Source organism: Phoenix dactylifera, chromosome 14 (assembly GCF_051530095.1).
Source record: "Phoenix dactylifera cultivar Ajwa chromosome 14, Ajwa_hap1_PhDact_Kaust_v1.1, whole genome shotgun sequence".
In the NCBI taxonomy this organism is placed as follows: domain Eukaryota; kingdom Viridiplantae; phylum Streptophyta; class Magnoliopsida; order Arecales; family Arecaceae; genus Phoenix; species Phoenix dactylifera.
The window spans coordinates 21576059-21595717 of NC_143203.1; the positions used below are offsets into that span (position 1 = coordinate 21576059).

At 39.0% G+C, this 19659-nt stretch overlaps 2 protein-coding genes across 2 annotated transcripts; one reads left to right on the forward strand and one right to left on the reverse strand.

Moving 5' to 3' along the window:
- The first annotated feature begins 5928 nt into the window (after positions 1–5928).
- LOC103703552 (uncharacterized) lies at positions 5929–9113 on the forward strand. The gene is made up of 2 exons (XM_008786440.5): positions 5929–7225; positions 8254–9113. The coding sequence occupies exons 1-2, from the start codon at positions 6460–6462 to the stop codon at positions 8883–8885; spliced, it is 1398 nt and encodes a 465-aa protein (XP_008784662.5). The 5' UTR covers positions 5929–6459; the 3' UTR covers positions 8886–9113.
- Positions 9114–11690: 2577 nt separating this feature from the next.
- Positions 11691–16184, reverse strand: LOC103703553 (NAD(P)-binding Rossmann-fold superfamily protein). Its single transcript, XM_039132260.3, has 6 exons — positions 15937–16184; positions 14609–14776; positions 13876–14093; positions 13420–13579; positions 12306–12516; positions 11691–12206 (listed from the first exon to the last, which is right to left on the reverse strand). The coding sequence occupies exons 1-6, from the start codon at positions 16082–16084 to the stop codon at positions 12035–12037; spliced, it is 1077 nt and encodes a 358-aa protein (XP_038988188.3). The 5' UTR covers positions 16085–16184; the 3' UTR covers positions 11691–12034.
- Between the last annotated feature and the right edge of the window lie 3475 nt (positions 16185–19659).

The following is a 19659-nucleotide window of genomic DNA, read 5'->3' on the forward strand; positions in this document are numbered from 1 at the left end:
GTCTCTACTATGTATCACCAACGTCCGACATTCTGCTGGATGTTTGCTTGTGGGGCTGTGACAATTACTTATGCAAATAACGTTTGACTAAAGAAACATGAGAAGTTTATTGTTTAGATTGAAAGCATATTTTAAATTTCTATTAAAGAACAAAGAAAAAAAGAAGAATCATAAACTTATCTCAAACATTCCCTTAGCTGATGGACCCAGACCAGCCAAGTCCATCACAAATTGCTAGCTTGATATTTACTTCCAGCTTTGCTACTCTAAAAGAACCATGTAAAAAATAATCTGTGATCAACGAATCATTCCTAATATATTGTAGTACAACAACTTGTTAGCTTGGCTAGAACTCTGATGTGGTTTAATCCAAGGATAGTTTATACTATCATTAATTGAAAGTTGGAACTCGTATAACTTTCTGGTATTAGTAAGTACAAGATACAGAGGGTATTCAGTCAACGGACGAATTTGGAACCAATATCATATGATCATGACTGTCCAATGTTATTTTTTGATGAATCTGGAAATTGGTGTTGCTACTAATCTCTAGAAATCGGAAGCGCTTGGAGTTCTAAAATCCAATATACTTGTCCAAGAGGAGCAGGACATCTTTGGGCCCACTTCGTTGCAGGGTTCGCCGAACAAGCAGCCTTCTTCCAAAATACTTTGGGCCTGGCGTTCCGATGGAATCGATGGGTCCCCACTGGACTGGACCACCCGGTCCAAATTGGTTCCTTGCCAGGCCCTGGACTATTCCTGTTCGGGACCCATGTCACCACGTCAGCATTATTGGGCTGTCGGGCCTGTTTGTTTCAGTATTGCCAGAGTTCTCCAGGTTGCAGGTGGTCCGAGTCACGGTTTGGAGCCTGATTACAGACCTGACCCATGATTTTTGGGTCCGAATCAGGTGTCTGGAGAGACGCCAGTTGGGTTGAGTGAGGTTGGGATCAGAGCATAAAATTAAATTATGAATACATTCATCAAGTAATTCTATGAATGCTTTTCATATTGTGTTGCCAAGCTTCGCTGTCTCGGTATTGGACTTCTTATCGGTGTTACACTAACAGTGTCGGTACAGTATGGTACATAATTTTTTTTATATACCAAACATCGGTACGCCATTCGTACCGGGTACTGGTACCAAACCGGTATAGTATGGTACATTCGGTACTGTCCGATTTAGGCCGGTAGAGTACACCATAGTTGCTTTTTTTTTTTTGCGCTAAAATGGGCATTTCATACATCACATATACAAATATAGCTAATGAAAGTTTGCTAGTTTTTTTTATTGAAAAAAAGATTAGCCACTTCAATATTTTCTATTCAAAAAAGAAATTAAAAAAAGGATTAGCTGGGGCTAGTCACTTAGATTAAGAAAACGGAAGGAGCAAGGACTATAGGAAGATGGTAAAAGAAGAGAGACAGGAAAGAAGGGAGGGAATAAAAAGGAGAAAGGGAGAAAGTGACATACGAAGGGAGGGAATAAAAAGGAGAAAAGACCAGTAAAAGAAAAGAGACAAGGAAAGGAGGGAATAAAAAGGAGAAAGGGAGAAAGTTACATAAGAAGGAGAAAAGACTTAAATATTTACGCTAGTACGAATAAAAATGATAAGGCTCGGCAACTTCAGAGTTCAGAACCATGCAAGTTTTTTTCTATCTCCATTTCAGAGAAAGTTCTTTGCTTCTCTCTTACTAGATGGATTGCCAAGTTCCGAAAGCGAAAGACCCAGCCAACTTTCCAAGTTCTTTCCACAGGTCTCCTCCTGCTTGTCCAAAAGAAAACAATAATTAATTTTCCGAAGGAACTACTCCCAGATTTCTGTGCAGCAACCATATTTTAAAAATAAACAAGGATCAAACGTCTCCCAGTCGGACTTGCATGGAACACCTTAAAAAGGGCCAATCCAATTTCTCTTTTATTTTACCTTATTTTTTATAGATTCAAGATTCCCCTTGAATGAAGGAATAGCAAAGATTTGAACTTTTCAGATGGAGGCATATTCTAAATGAGAGAAGCAAAAGGGGAGGAGAACATACCACCATGATCCAGTCTATTGTAGCAATTATTCACTGCAAGGACATTGTTTCTGCTCCATCTCCAGCAAATGTCATCAGGTCCCAAGTCTATTTGAACATGTTGCAGCATGCTGAAGTTACCAAAGAGCTCCCTACAGGAGTTGTCGGTTATGAGTCCTAAATTAAATATCCTAAGGTAGCTCATCTTCATTTCTCACCAGTTTGACAATCCTAGCTTCCTTTTTAACAGCCAGATGAAACAGAAATGAAAAGGTATTCTGAAAGAGTCTGCTCTCTGCTATTTGGGTTCCACATATTCATCAGTAATTGATGCCACTTTCGCATAGACAAGGCTTCTATGCCTCTTCAATGTACCACTTTTTTTTTCTTCTCTAGAGCAATGGTCCAATCTGCTCTAGAGTTTATCTAGGTGTTCTTAGCCATTTTATCTTGGTTTTCTTAATCATTTTCTTATCTTGGTCCAATCCTCTCATTTTTATATTAATAACTACTATTATGTTAATAAGAATGGTTGTTATTCTGATATAAATGATGATGTTCAAGAAGAGGAAAAAGGGCATCAACTTATATGTGCATTTTCGGATGAACCACCTTGATACATTTTACTGCTAGAAAGCAATATATAGATTGCTAGACTAGCTTAGAAATCCCCGTTGTTAATGCATGAAAAAGAGTCCACTACCTCTCCAGTCGATCATAGCATGCCAGTTTATCTTTTCACCCTACTAATCTCTTGCCAAGAACATCCAATCTTTTTCTTCTTGAATGATGCAATGGAAAACCCAAGTTAAGTGTGGGTGTAAGTGTAACTGTAATGCTAAAGTCGATCATGATGATGCATAGAAAAATAGTTTAGGGAATAAAGGCATACCTATTAATTGCTGCTAATCCTGTTGATGCTGAATTCTTCTACAAATGCTGGCCAAGCCCTTTCTTCAGCAGCCAACTTGACAGAAAGTAACTTTCAATTAAGAGTCCTGGATCTGTGAGAAGAGGGGAACCTGAACCTAGTACGTAGACTCCTAGTTATGACTCCCTCCTATCATAGGACTCCAACTATAGTTTTAATTGTATGCCAGACTTAAATTCCTACAGGGGCCAGCTAGGCTTGTGGGCCTTAACAAAGATCATATTTTTTCAGCAAACTTGGTTTACTTAGCTATACCTTACAGCTGAGCCCCACAATCTATTTTTGATCAAACATAGGCTGACCACATAAAGTGCACCAATGGGTAGATCATTTCTTTAGAATCTAGCCATTTCTTTATTATAAGATAAAGAATACTGGATAGAATTTCAAGTTTCATGAATTACCTCGAAGGAGCGCAAAAGTAAAACTCCAAGGATATGAGATGTGGAACCATATGTTTTCCGCTTCTGAAACGCGTTCAAGATCAAGTGTTCAATCAAAATGGAAAGAACACATCAAGTCACTTGTTGGGGAGAAAAATGGATTGCTCCGAAGCACGTGGGCACACCGCCGGCACGTGACGACATGCGCCCGATCTCAAGGTGCCCGACCTCACGGCGCGCTCGACCTCAAGGCGCCTGATAAGGCGCTCGACCTCATGGCGCCCGACCTCATGACGCCCGACCTCAAGGCGCGCCCGAACTCAAGACACCCAACCTCGACATCCCTGACCTTAGAGCCTTGTGGCCCTGCAGCCCTGATCTTGGCCAAGTCGAGAGCCGATCGATTTCGACCCTGAAGGGGACCCAGTCAGAGAATGAGGCAAACTCCTCCACTCCGCCGGGAACCAAGCCTTTCAGGGCCCTGTCCCGTGATCTTCGCCTGAACAACTGTCAACAATTAATGCGCTGGCCTTCGCAGACCTTCGGCTTACTCAACAATAAATGCGCATGGCCTCCACAGATCTTCGGCTTACTTAACAATAAATGCGCATGCTCTCCACGGATCTCCGGCTTACTCAAAATCTCAAGCCATCCACGGTAACCAGTTGACTCACTCAACTCCGTCCAGTCACCAACGGCAATTCATTAATTCACACAATCACGTCCAATCATGACGGTAACTCATTTGCTTCGTCCAGTCACATCACAGATAACCCTCTATCCCTCTTATAAAAGGAGAACTTCTTTTCCTTCAGAGGGGATTCGGATCCTGACTTTTAGACTCTCATATGCAGTCCATCTCCTTCTCAAAATAGAGTTCCCTCTGACTTAAGCATCGGAGGGCCGGTGCTGGAAGCTCTGGCCACCGGCTTTTTGCATGTCCCTCGGAGGACGCAGCCTGCCGACGTACCATCCGCACCGGAGCTCCCCCTTCTCAGCTAGTGGTCACCCCCCGGTCCAATTTCCAGCAACATCACTGTTCAAGTGCTTTTGGTGCAAGAAAAGGATGAAAGAGAGCTATTCCTTCATGTTTCTCTTGGGGGGGGGGGGGGGGAGCGAGAGTGGTTTCATTTTTCCTCCTAACTATTGTCTCTCTCTTTTAAGTGTCAGATTACTCGGTCTAGCCCATTCTGACCGGCCCAACCGGAACCAAAAACCAATTATTTAGAATGGGAACAATCATTATCCTTAAAAAAATTGGCTGACAAAATATATTTGTAGCAATTTAAGGAACAAGCAAAATTTTGTAAAATTTAAATAAATGGGATTTCTGTTGAATAACAGAAGAACTAGTAAGTAAAATATCTAATTCAGTACCAACAGATACATGGTCTCTTCCATGGTACTTTGAGTGAATGGAGAGATTTGATAGATCCGATGTCACATGATGGGTTGAACCCTTTTTTTTTTTTTGAGTTGACTTGCTTGAAGCTTGATGCCCTTCATGTGAATGATCCATTCCGTGATAGTAAGATACTGCAATATGATTCATCTTATTGCTGATATCTAAAGGAACATATAGAGTCATATTTAAAATTATTTCTAGCTGGACCACCCTTTCGGGATCCACGTCTATGAATTTTTGGAAAATCATGCACCTTCTTACCTTGCCCAGATGCATAAGTTGATTTGTTGGTAAGCAAAACAATTGTTAGAAATTATAATCTTTTGGCAACCCACGAACAACCACATCAATAAGAATAATATAATTCAGAACCTCATCCAAAAATCTAGTCAAGAAGCGATTATTTAGATCCTTAGTTTTGCATAAGTAGCTATATATACATCTGCATGAGTCCTCATAGAGAGCTTGCTAAATATCATAAGCATGCTTGAGATCAAAAACCTAAGAAAATTTTTGTTTGGAGTTAGTTGGAACTAACTTACCAATGTTTGGTCTTTTGATGCCAAGTACTCTACATTGATAGGCCACGGGAGTTCTTGCCATCAGATCCTTGGAAAACTTCTTATGATGGCGAATGGAGTAGATAAAACACATTTGCTAAGTCAATCATGTTAGATGCTATGGTTCAACAAGGTAGAAATTTGATGCTTTAGGTGTTTCTTTTGAAAGTAACCTATGCCCTTCTCCTACCAAATAAATAAAAAAAAATAATAATCTTTTACTTTTTATGGCAATGAAAATTTACGATTAATTATTAAGGCCATTTTTAAGAACTCATTAAGAATTTAAGATTATTTTGTTATTAAGATTGCATTTTCTTAGAAAAAATTCATTTTGGATTAATTAGGCCATTATGCCTCTACTTCAAATGAATTGCACGTATCTATTTTAGACAATGTGCATACATACTGGATGGACATATAATAGCTTAAAAATGTCGTAGGATCATCCGTAATAAGCTAAGTTTCTGCTGGAAAAGTAAGATTCCCTTTAGAGAAGGAAATCGGAAATGATGGCCGCTCTTGTAATTTTTGCCAAGTGTTGAGGCCATTTTTCTCCAGATTGAGTTCGTGTCGGCTGGCCACATCAACATTCCCTTTAGATTCATGTAAACAAAATCTTTCAGGCCCAGCGAATCTAATTTCCTCCTATCTCTCCCCTTTCTTATTTGGGGTGGGGGGGAGGTTCTTAGTAAACAGGACAATCTACCTCCCATTTATAAACGCAACGGACCAAGGTTTTTCTGGTTGGATTTCGTGGCTCTTGGTGCCAAAGATTCCTTCTTTTTGAACACCCAGCTGTTTGTTTCTTTCATTTCAAAATCCAATTTTGCTCCTCTGTTTCTCCTTGATTTTGGTTTTGAGCCACCCTTGTCTCTTTCCTCCCGTCTCCAGTCCGTTGAGGTTAGCTTGTGGTCTGTGGATGCATTTGACCATTTGGCATTTGGTTCTCTTCTTGCGGTCCTCCTTCGGGTCTTATGTGAGTCAAGTCGTTCAAGCTCCAGGCCTTCAGCTTTTTATGGTCTTCCTTAAATGCTCTTGGATACCTAGGAAACACATTCAAGCCCAGATGAACAAACGCCTCTCTCTCTCTCTCTCTCATACACACACACACACACACACACCCAGATGAATGCCTTTAATGGAGTTTCCTCTATATAAATGGAAGGAGCGAAGAGATATGGAGTTTTGAGTCAAATGAGTAAAAGCCAGTGGAGAGAAGGAAAAGGGGAGAAGAATAAGGGAGACAAGATGCCGGCAGTTTGGTTTGCTCTCAAGAAGTCTCTCCACTGCAAATCTGAGCCTTCTGATGTCTATGAGCCAAAGGCCAAGGGGCACCTGAGCACCATTTTAACTAGGAAACCATGCAGGTCAGGGTGCTCCAGATCCATAGCCAACCTCAAAGATGTCATCCATGGGCAAAGAAGGCACCATGAGAGACCAGCAAGCTGCAGCCCAAGGTCCATTGGGAGCAGTGAGTTCCTGAACCCAATAACCCATGAGGTGGTCCTCAGTGACTCCAGGTGTGAGCTCAAGATAACAGGGCTCGGGGGTGGTGGTGGTGGCCCTGAGGGTGGTTCAGTGGTGGGCTCCACCTATGTGGGCACCCTGAGGCCAGGGACACCAGGCCCTGGGGGAGGGCACCATGCCCTGAACTATAGCTCTTCTTCTCCCTTGAGGGGCAGCACCCCTCCAAGGAGGGCCCTTGGCGCGCCTGTCAATAGGGAGGGCCATACCATGGGGGGCTCCTCTCTTCATGATGCTGTTTTTGGGAATGGTGGAGGAGGCTCTCTTTTCTCTTCAGCACCAAGGGCTTCTCATAATGTTGGTTCCCATGGGCCTTCTGCTACCATAACCTGCCATAGATGTGGGGAGCAGTTTGGGAAGTCGGAGGCCTTGGAGGCACATCATCTCTCCAGGCATGCAGGTAACAAACAGCATTAGGTTTCTTCCCAAGACTTTATCCCTTCCTGTAGGACTTAGTAGACTGCATCTTTCATTCAGAAGTGCTGTTGATGTTGTCCTCGTTCTATTATGGTGTTTTCTGTTGATTTTGTTGAGACCTATTTAGTAGGCTCAAAAGTTGTAAATTGAATCTTTAAGATTTGATGGCTTTGGGCAGCTACCTTTCTTTTTGACCCTTATTTAGATGTCAGGCATCACCAAGCATCTTCTTTGGTATCCATATGGTTGAAATGGTTTACATCTCAGCCTATCACATACTCATGCTTTGAAATTTTACAGCTTAAAATTGTAGGTCTCGTTTTAAATTTTGAGACTGCATTGGCCAAATTTGTGCTTTTGAGATATTTTATTAGGTAAAATTTTGGTGATTGCGTATCTCAGATCTGATTCATCCGGCCCTGTACTCCAAATCCATTTCATCTGTTTATTCTCTCTCGCTTTCTGTTCTTCTGTGAATGTAGGAGGAAAAATGTTTAGCTTTCTGATCACTAGCTGTAAACTTGATTCCTGTGTGCTGAATTCCCTATGAGATGTATGTGCCATTTATTATTGGTACAATTTAATAGGATTCATATAGAATCGCCCCTCATTCGCTCGTTCAATTCATTTGCTCATTCTTCTTCTTCTTTCTTTTTAATTGTTTTCTTTTTTAATTTATACTACAGAAGTTGTTGGGTATTTTTATTAGTAATTGCCGGATCGTCTGCTTCTTATCTACTTCTGGTGATTTCATTCTACCATGTGGGTTAAGCCCAATGTAGTCTAATAATCTCTGTCATGCATTTCCTCAACCTACCACATTTTGCTGATCTACTACCATTACAACACATCTAGATGATGCGAATCATGTACAAGGTCTTGGGCTGTGCTTGATATTTAAGTTTCTACCCTAGCACTAAAGATTATCATGCTTTTAAAAAGCATTCTTGCTTTCCTTCCTTAACCTAGTTGTATAGTTTGAAAATAGTACCTTCTCCGTTAACCTTGCAGTTACTGAACTAGTCGAAGGGGACTCATCTCGAAAGATTGTAGAGATAATATGCAAAGCAAGCTTGTTGAAGCCCGAGAGCGGTTGTGGACGAATAGAACGGGTCTTAAAGGTCCACAGTGTGCAAAGGACTCTTGCCCGATTTGAAGAGTATCGAGAGATGGTAAAGATAAAAGCCAACAAACTTCCTAAGAAGCATCCCCGTTGCCTAGCTGATGGCAACGAACTGTTAAGGTTCTATGGCACCACAGTTTCCTGTTCTCTGGGCATGAATGGCTCTTCAAACCTTTGCACATCAGAGAGGTGCAATGTTTGCCGTATCATAAGACATGGGTTTTCCACAAAGAAGGAACTGAAGGGTGGCATAGGAGTATTCACAACTTCGACTAGTGGGAGAGCACTGGAATCTATTGAGTTATTTGAAGATAACCCTTCTAGCAGAAAAGCTTTGCTGGTTTGTAGAGTGATCGCAGGGAGGGTTCATAAGCCAATGGATAACCTCCAAGATTTGGCTAGTCAGCCAGGGTTTGACTCTGTGGCTGGGAAAGTTGGTTTGTATGCAAATATTGAGGAGCTCTACCTGCTTAACCCACGAGCTCTTCTACCATGCTTTGTGGTAATCTGTAAACACTGAAGAAAGTTAAACTGGTATTTCTGGCAGCACTTCTGAATTTATAGCAAATGTCTTAACTACCGTACAACATATTGTTTGAGAGATTTTGAGTTCAGGTTGTCAAGGAATTTTAATCTCATGTCCTTATCCAATTGCCAACTGAGTACAGACGTCAGTTCTAATGCCTTATGTCTGATGTCCAAGCATAAACAATATTTCATCACATAACTTTTTTTTATCATTTACCTACATTGATAGCATGTGAATTGGTGTCAGCAATTTCATACAGTTGTTTGTTGGTTTCTCTGCCTTTCTGTTGGATCTATGTGCTTTAGTTATAAAGGTAAGTTTTACGGAATCTTTCATAGAAAGTAGCTAAATAGATATATCGATAGACATATGATAATAGATAGATTCATAGAAAAGAAGTTTGGTTTATTTTAGGTATTATGATATAAGTTTCTATTGTTAGCAGGAGAAACTAGAGCTTTTTTTTTTTTTTTTAAATAGAGGGAGAAGGATGGGAAGGACCCATCAATTTATTTCATGAGGACAGAAATGAAAATAGAGTCTACAGGGATACAAGAAAACCTTCCACTGGAAGGAAAACATAGAAACAAAATATAATCAAAACAGGGATATAACTGGAAGAAGCAGTTTAGATTTTAGAGCATTGAGTTAAATAGCTCAAATTTTTACGAACTGGTATGGCATGTCATACTCTGTTTTTTTGTTTTTGTTTTGATGAAGACTCCATTGTTCAAAGATCAAAGAAATGGTCAATTTGGTATGCCTGGCACAGTTTATTTTAAATTTTATTGATAAAATTGCTACTCTCTTATTTCACCACCAAACTAATCACTTTGTCCTATCTTTTTTGATATATGACTTGATTAACTTTCTGACAACATCTATCCTTCTCTTGTTTCGGACTTTGAAAACTTCAGTCTGAGAACGTCTCAGGATCCCTATCAAAGGTGTCACTGACTGACTAAAAACTGATTAAACTTCCTCAAAATGTGAGATTCTTACGCATCTATCCAAATGTTATATAGCAAAGATGATCTGATTGAATTAGTAAAAAGAATATCCAATAGTATCAGCATGCTACTTTTATCCTTTTTTTGCCGTAATTTAGTCACTGAAAATAACTCCATTATTCCCTTCTTTTGCTTAGTTGGTGAAGTCTTAGAAACTGTCAAGATTCAAAGCACTCGGCTAGCCTTATTTAAAAAAGGTGACTACTTTTGGAGTGTCCTATACTTTGTGTGTATTTATAGCTGCAAGATTGTTCCACTCAATGACCTCCGGTGATGAGTTTAATTTTTTCTTGATCTAGAAACTAGACTAAGTATAAACTAGTGGCAAGTTCAAAGGTTTAACTTTTAATCTACTAGCCAAAACAAGTGATTGTGAATGAGGGTCATTGAACATTAAAATCAAATACCAATCAATTACATTATGATTCAGGATTACATTCTAGATGACTAGTCTATAAGTGCAAAGCAACAAGTTGGTTAAATTTTAGAGTGAGAAAAATGTCCCTATCCATGGTGGTTTCCTCTGCATTTGATTTTAGGAGACGCCCACAGGGGAAAGCAAGCGTATGAATTCCCATGACCCCACACCCACAGATAGAAACACACACCCACATGCATTTTTAAGTAACAGCCAAAAGTTTGAGTAAACTAATAAAGTAGTTCTCAAAAGATAGTGAGCAACTTGTTCGAACCTAATTATTTAGATAAAAAAAGGTAAAGCTGAATTTGATTTCCTAGACTATTGGAGCATTATACAAAAGATATGAAGTTATGATTTGGGATCTCACCGTCGACACCGGGCATCTGCTCTTTGTTTATCTAGTCTGATAAAACTGAAAGCATTAAAACTAAGCAAAATGATACTTCCCATTTGCAACCAAACCAATGTATCATACAACTGTGCTAGGATGGAAGAAGATTAACTTATTTGTAGACGGGAATTTCTGTTAGATAACTTTCCCCATCCTTTAATGCGCAGAAATGTTGTACTTGATTTGTCTTTTGTTGGATATGGATGTGTGAAGGCATGTTGTTTCAGGACAGGTAGATGGTCAAGAAGGCATTGCTTTATTTGTCTTTCCGATAAATAGAAGATCAAATGCAGCATATCATTGTCAAAACTTTCATAACCTTTTAAATTCTCCAGTTAGTAAATTTTCATAGAGATTTTCTTCGGCCAAATGATCCTGCTATCGAAATAATTGAATTCCTTTCCAGCTATTTAATTCAGAATTTCACAGATCATTCACTAATTATGAAAAAACTATTAAATGGTAAATGCCTTTTTGATGTAGTTGCAGTTCCCCCCTCTTCTTTCTCTTTGTCCATTACTCTCGCCTCTCCTGTTCTTGGAGCTTTTGTTTCCATTTGTTTAAGAATATCAATCATTTTATGTCCTTCTATATCATCTTTTATCTCATTTCTGAGAGTCTCCATTCTTTGGCAGGTTTCCTGCATATCTGCAAAGTTACGAATTTTTCCCCTCCTTGTAATATCTTTCCTAAAAGCCACATTTTCTGTGAACTTATAAACCATATTGCAGAATTCGTTTTCAGAGATTATTAGTCAACTGTGTGCCTCTTTGTGAATTTTTTTTTGTCCATTGGCAAATCAATCATATGAATGATGCGACGAAGGTTGTCAAGAAGTTCCAATAATCTTTGGGTGGGTCATCCCAAAGAGAACAATTTGCGACCAAGGATTTATAGGGTCAATACTGAACTGATAATGACAGTGGATGCTCATAACTGAGCCAAAGAATGACAATCCTCAACAATCAATGGTGTAGCAAATTTCAAACAGTACTTCCCATCTTAGAAGTAAGGTTTCAATAGCATGCAGGGTATCCTGCAGTAACACCTTTGTCAATTGAGCATCATACACATGCAGAATCTTTTGATAAATGGTTTAGGTAGGTAGATCTTGCCATGGCCAACATGCAAGTCACTTCAACAAGTTGGCCATCTTTAATGAATCTCCTCAGTCATCATAAACAACAAAATACTGAACAAAATCTGCATTGTATCGTGTAAAGAACCCTGCTTCTTGCTACCTACTCAATTTTACGTTCTTCATGCTCGCAGATTCTTCTAGTCTCCCTTAACAATTTGACCAAAAAATTTGCATGCTTCAATTGTGAATACCTTCTGTAATGGGGCACTTCAGAAAATCATTCTTAATACAGCAGGCAACACTCTGCTCTATGATATCTCTCACACCATATTTAAATTTAAAACCCAAATTGGTTAAACGCATGGAAGAAATCACTGGAGGGACCGCATCAGGGAATCCCTCGGCAAACCTGTATAGAGTTCCAGCAAGCAAAAGCTAATAATCAAGACCTAGATTTGAAAAAAAGGGAAATCAAACTAAATGCAGTTAAGACAAGCAACATACTTACCTTTTGGAACTGAAGGAAGGGTACTCCAAAGAGAGAAGATCAGTTAATTGAGGCATAGTGGAGCTTCCAACAGAGCAGATAAATCTACCTTCAGCCCCTGCTTGCTCCATTAGAAATATATGTGCATTGCATATGTCTTCAATGTGAACTAATGGGATCGATCCCAATCTTGAATGCACTGAAACCAGTATTGGGTAGAGGTTGGGATCACCTGGGCAATAATAATGCCAGAATTCAGAAAAACAATGAAGGCAAATGGAGGAAGCCAGCTCACTGTATCAAATGAAACGACCACTTGAAGATGGCTCTGAAAAGATCAAGTTAAAAAACAGATGAAGCATGAAGTTGAAGATAACGCATCTTTCTCCAATGAGGACTAGGAGATTGTCCATGGTCTATGAAGTTTTCTGACAGGTACTAGGTCAAGCAAAATTCGTGATCACATGGATCACAGTATCATACTATGTAAGAATGTAGATGATATTTTCTTGGGACGAAGGGAATACATTTGAATTTTTCCAAATATTTAAAATATAGATTGTTCATTAGATCTTAAGAAAATAGAGTCAAAATAATTCCTAAGATTCTTTTATCTCGAAATGTTGATTCCTAAAGTAAGGTAATATTACCGGACATGCTTTAAAAGCTTGGCAATAGGGATGAATTTTGAATAGTTATAGAGACCAAATTTTATCCAATCATATTTTTATTCTAACACAAGGTTCTAACAGAATCACTAAATGTCGGTTTGCTATATAGAACATCTGAATCTTTTCTACCTTGCCCTTAACAAGTGGTCAACAAACAGTGCTTCAATCTCATGAGATTTATTCTCTGTGTAATGATATATCTTAATAAGGTTAATAAACCTTGTAAATTACATCTTATCTAATCAAAATTTAAGATATTTTTTAGAAAAATTATGACGATCAGCATTTCTGTGTGATCCTGATGAACATCTTTAAGTATTAATCTTCCCAACAACAAAGAGTACTGGGAGTTTATATCTAGCACCAAAACAGGGAAACTACCTATCAAGATGTATAAAATTTTTTTGACCCTCCTATATCTTCAAAAAAGATTTATACAACTTGGAGGAGGAATTCAGAATCACCTGTGATAGATGACAGCAGAACTTGAACACTTGTAGGAACACTTGTTGTCAGGAATGGACCTGCTACTGTAGGTGGGATAATCGATACCAAATGAATGCCTCTCTCCTTAGCAAACTGGAAGGCCTTTTCCTCAGTCAAGAGCTTTGATAGGACGTAGACCTGTATTTTGGGAATGTATTGTCAAAAGCGGATTACAACTCTTTGTAAACAACTCATTTCCCAGTAAAATTTCTACATAAATACTTCATCAGGAAGGTCATTTCCAGTTAAGCATACAATGGTACCTAAAGGTTGAAACATTATAAGTTTATAACAATGCTGTAACAGAATACATTGCCTTCTTATAGCATGCTGTTAAGCTATGCTAGAGAATCAATCTTTTGTTTATGATAGAAATATGTTTAGTTGATCATATATGATCATTAAGAAAAATTGTCAATGAGTGAAAAATTTACCCATCCCTTAGGCTTTGTGTTCCAAACTTCAGTTATTGGTGTAACAGATGATTCATCTACCAATTCTCTCGATTCTCCTTTATCATCTTTGGCAGTAATGGTACTGATGGAAGATGTAAATATAATCCTTTTAACCGACCCTGCTCTTGAACAAGCCTGCAGTACATTGAGTGTTCCTCTAACTGCTGGTTCTGTAATCTTCGATTGTACATGATCATCTTTAATCACAGATAGCTTGTGTTAGTACTTTCTTGTATATGAAAGACATTCATTCAGAAAAACATCAACTTTGACAAATTCATAAGGTGCCAAATAAAATAGTTCAATACATTCAAGAGCCAAATAGTTCTAGGGTAGAAATTATTGCTAAAGACCCAAAATATCATGCATAGATCATGCTAAAAAGGTTGCCATATTACATTTTACAAAAATGATCACTAAGAACTTCAGAAGTTTCCACAAAGTTTAATCCTCAATCGATACACATATACTCAACATTATGATTTATAAACTCCTACTAGGAAAGGTTGACTGGATTAAAGCTAACAGAATGTAAACAACAAGAAGATTCATCGATCTTATTATTTGAAATTAAGCTGGGAAGCAAGAATTATTTGGCAAAACAAGTACCATACTCAGTAGCAAGGTGCACTTTGGTAACCTATCATTGTACTCACAATGCAATATACAGTTCTCTTCAAAAGAGAGCAATCATTAACCAAAGACTATTTACCAATGTTTTCTTCAACTGATACATTGAACTCCATGGAAGCTGCTACATGGAAAACTGCAAGACAACCCTTTACTGCCTCATCAAAGCTTCCTTCCTCATTAAGATCAGATCTGAAGATTTTCAACCGACTGTTTCCACTGAAAGTTGACAGGAGGCTCAATGCTTTACCTATTTCCACAACCAATTGTATATTAGATTATGTTGAATATAAATTTACCTTAAACATCATAATGCAATAAAGATGGGCCCGCCACATGTTTATTTCCTGCTTGCCACAAGCTGTGGTTGCTCAAGCTAAGAATTCTTTTTAAGGCTACATGATTGCTGGGATGTGTCATTTCAAAGAAGAATCGATTTACTTAGAAACAGAAACTTCAGTAATAGTGTTTGATGGTAAGAGTGTTCAAGAGAAATTAATGGTGGAGTTACAGAAATCTACAGCGGCCATAACATGGGCTGCTTCTAGACATTGATGGAGAAACATGGAGGGATGACATTAGGTTGATGGCTTTTCAGAAAAATATTTGTTTTTATGCCACGAGTTATTAAGGGTGGCAATTTACTAGGCCCATAGGTTCCCAACCCGACTTGACACTAATGGGGCGGATTTGAGACAAAAAAAAAAAAAAAATTATATACAAAAAACATATTGTAGTTTTACCTGATGACATCATGTTATTCGTTCTTGAAGAGAATTTCTTTATGACACTTGGTCAGTGTCCAATGGTAGAAAGATGTTCATAGTACATGTACATATACTAAAGAAAAGAAAATTAGAAGGCAGCCTCCTGACCTCAGAAGGGGTACGTGACATGTTATTATTTATTTCTTGGAGTGAATGTTAGTGTAACATGGATCATGGCAGCCTCCTCACTGTTGCACTGATTTCCAATACCAAAAATGCTCCCATTTACTACTCTGGTTTAAAAGCCACTAACAAATTTGAGGCTAAGGAGATGCTTTGATGCAGAATAAGATGAAAGATCACAGAGGAAGATGCCAATCACATTTCGTTTAAATGGAACCCTAAACGTAAGCGATCGACGCTTATGACTTGTAACAAGTACCTACTTCTGTGGTTGTCAGCATAAATTATTTGATGTCAGTCCTTTCAAATTTCAATTGTCTTATCACTATAAACCCTCTAAAAATATTTTAATCCATCTAAAATACATGACAAGAAGAGCCTTTTAAGTTTGGACTCAGTCTTAGCCACCAGGTTTTAACCTGACCCCCTTGCAAACACTACCATGGCTGCATCCACAAGACACACACTCTCTCTCTACATTGAGAATATTAAGAGAGGAAGGGGTGATGCGGGCAAGGACCTGTATCTCTGGCGGTGGCATGAACGCTGTAGCCTCTTCGGAGCAGCGACCGGACGAGCCATGACCCGATGTACCCCGTCGCTCCCGTGACACACACGGTGGTCGTCGCCACCGCCGATGGGGAAGATGGAGAATCAGGGCCGCCCATCTCCTCCAGGCTCCAGAACCCTGTATGTAGATTGGTAGAAAGATGATGGTGCGAAGGGAGGTGGATGACGGCATTTACGCCAATGAAGTCAGCGAGAGCACCGGCTGCTGTAGATATATATTTTAATGCGTTTCCCCATTAGAGAAAGGTTTAAAGTCGGGGCACTGGGTTGTCTTTTATTTATTTATTTATTTACTTATTTTTTTTGCTGCGGTAACTCACACCATCCGTGCATGAGTGCAAACGTCGACGAAAGGGGAAAAAACATGCTCAAAACTCTCCTAGCGGAACTCTTCTGAATGGTGCGTAACAAAAGAGGTAACCCAGTCAGCAGTACTATCCATTTCTCGATTAACATGAATGGCCCGAAAGGCTGCGAGCCCTCCCACGAGCTCACAAATATTTCGTACCAGTAAGTGCCGGTCAACAAGGCTATGCTGGCTCTGAATTTAGTCGATCATCGTGGCCAAATCACTTTCAATATAGACACAATTTGCTCCCAGAACCAACCATGCATAGATCATGCCCTCCTATGCAGTTCTCAGCTCTACACTACTAATAGACTCATCAAAGATATGTCGACCCCGAGCCGCAACAAGTCTGGCATCATAATCTCTAATCACATAGCCCACCCTACTTTGCCTCCCTCCTCAAAGATATTATCGTCAAAGTTTACCTTGAGAAGGCTAGGAAGTGAGGATCCCCAGAAGACAAGAACGGTCTTGAGCGCTACACGAGCTAAATAAGAATTCCAGATGTCTCTAGCAAACCCAGGTAAGGTCATAGCAGCAGTACCGGTAACCTTTGCTGCATGAAGTCAAACTCTGTATACCACTGTTTTCAGGTGCATTTTTTTGCCCTAAAAAATTTGGACATTTTTGTCCATCCATATATGATAGACCACATAGACATATCTAACGCCCCACTCTATGGTACTGGGTCTTTGCCAAGTGTAGTGTCACAATACCAGAGATAGCAACACTTTATTAAAGACCTAATTTATACTCCTAATACAGAGGATTTAGTTGAACCACTTTTTGAGATGCAACAAATTGCTTGCTGTATAATCACTCCATTTCTGAAAAATCTGTGGCAGCTCTTTCTATATTTTGATACATATACTACACAGAAACTGTTCTACCGGGATGATTTATTTGTGACAATGTGAATTCTTATTATCAGAAACATATAATTCATGCCAATAATTAATAACTACTACAGATTATAAATCTCAAATTATCTATGATAAGAAAACATCATCACAAATTGATAACTTTGGTGGCGACAATATCATTAATCGCCTTGAAAGATTGTCGTTATAGTTCATTGAATCAGATAAAATTATGGAGGGATGATGAAATTCAACTTATGATGCAAATTTAGTTGTTGGTCCTGAAAGTTTTGTTTGGCGAGAAGTGTCGCGAAAAGGCTTTAAGATTTTTATGATGATATTCACATCATCGTCAATAAATAATTTCTATAATATATTTTAGTCTACACGAAAATCTATAACTTTCATCGTCATATAAGAAATTTCAATGAAAACAGTTTTGTGTAGCTACGAAATCCTAATTTTACTGAGCTCTCTCTTTCTGTCCTAATTCACTCAAATTTCTCTTCATGCGCGACTCCGCAGAGTGCTGGAAATGGGCCCAGGCAGGCAGAGGCCCGTCAGGCCAGACCGGCTTAAAATAGAGTCTATATTAAGCCCGTTGGGTCTGAACTCGAGTCTTAAAATAGAGTCTGAATAAGTTTCGAGCCGGCCACGGACCGATACTAGCCCAACAACGGATCTAGTCCGAACCCAAAAAATACGCCCAGCTCCCCGTTGTCTCTTTCTCCGCGCTCTCTCTCTCTCTCTCTCTCTCTCTCTCTCTCTCTCTCTCTCTCTCTCTCTCCCCCCTCCTCTTGCATTTAGTATTTGTCTATTTTCGAGACAATGAAGTTGCTTTTGTTGATGGTGGCGATTTAAAAGTAGTTTGCTTTGACCTAACAGATTTCAGATATGGTAATGGAACTCTGGGTTAGCATTTCATTCAGTAACTGTGTTATGTGTTTTGTTCAACCGCTTGCTCCTGTTAAAAAAAGAAGAAGAAGAAGATAGATACATTACTCGGAAAATTGGGATGCTTTCTATGTGATGGCCTTTTATTCGCATTTGTTTGTGGATCGCTTGAGGTTTTATTTCAATAGTGATTATCAATTCGAACTTTTATTTCTTGTCTTGTTGGTTTGTTTGTTTAGTTCTCAAAATGTTTAATTTTTATTGTGATGGTCTTACAGACTTCATATGGAATCATCTACCATCTTGATCCAAAGCTACTATACATATTTTAGTAACATGTTAATGGCCACCTGAAGTTACCCATGTAAGAAGCTTTGCTGTTTGTCTCTGTCTCTGGCTTGGCTTTTAAGCAAACTATGGTTCTGGGTTAGAGGGAGTGGCTTGAGTTTAATATTATAATTTGCTTGGCAATGGAGTTGGAAGGGAGGTGATTGGAAAAGCTAAGTGAAGGTTACCATGTGGTGAGGTAGAAAAGTCTGCAGGTGTGATATCAAGAACATGTCAAGCATCAATACTACTTTCTGTTTGCATTGCAAAGGAGGGAGATATTAGATATGTAGAAGGAAAATCTCCCACTGCAAAAAACATTCTCAAGAAGTGTTTTGGTGCTTTTGCAAGCTTTCAGACTTTTTAAGTTATCAAACAATGTATCAGGTGTTTTACTATTGCTCTAAATATTCTCTCTCTCTCTCTCTCTCTCTCTCTCTCTCTCTCTCAGAGTAGTGCAACCAAGCTGGCTTATACCTTATTATTGGCTAGATTGACCAATCCTGGTTCTCCTTTTAGCCGTCTATACTTTATCACCAACTTCTTACGTGTCCCCAATATTACATCTGCATGTCATTACTGCTGTTGTTATTCTGTACTTTGTGCCAATGTATTTGACTGACAATTTTAAACAGAAACAAATGAAGCGGATAATTACTGCATGCACATGCTGCAGTCTGTTGCATTACATGAAAGATGAGATATGATTGTTGAAATATTTTGAGGAGGAGAATGGAAAATAGCCTTCGGTAAGCCCACAATCAACATATCTTGTTAAATATGACATTATTCTTTGAGGATTTTGTGACTAGTAATCAAAATTTTGTTAGAGAGTACAGCATTGTTGGTCTGTTTAAAGAGATCAATAATTGATCAACATAAGTTTAGCAAAACGAAAGATCCTGAGATGGAAAATTAAGAAGGCTCCACCTGATGAAGTATGGCTCTTGCAGCATTAGAAGAGAACAGAAAGATCTTAAGTTAAAGCAGGTGCATTCATATAATTTTCTTTTTAACAAAGATACAGATGGTTCTTTTGCTTCTAACTCTGACAATGCCGCTGCGAATTTTGTTTTCAGAAATAATGATGCCCACCGACCCATTCTCCTCTCATTTCTGAGTCATAGGCTGTTCAAGAAGCCCTTTCTTGGTTTTCCTAGGCTGATCGTTAAGCGTGATTCTCAATCCTTTGTAAATAGGAGAACACCTGGAACTGGTTAGGTCTATTGTGCAGGGCATACAG

Bases quoted from the DNA above. Each gene is read 5' to 3' on its own strand.
- LOC103703552 (XM_008786440.5), top strand. From the start codon at position 6,460: ATGGAAGGAGCGAAGAGATATGGAGTTTTGAGTCAAATGAGTAAAAGC. The intron at 7,226-8,253 runs GTAACAAACAGC...TTAACCTTGCAG, and splicing joins TCATCTCTCCAGGCATGCAG to TTACTGAACTAGTCGAAGGG.
- LOC103703553 (XM_039132260.3), bottom strand. From the start codon at position 16,084: ATGGGCGGCCCTGATTCTCCATCTTCCCCATCGGCGGTGGCGACGACC. The intron at 13,580-13,875 runs GTAAATTTTTCA...CCCAAAATACAG, and splicing joins ACACAAAGCCTAAGGGATGG to GTCTACGTCCTATCAAAGCT. The intron at 12,207-12,305 runs GTAAGTATGTTG...AACTCTATACAG, and splicing joins CCTTCCTTCAGTTCCAAAAG to GTTTGCCGAGGGATTCCCTG.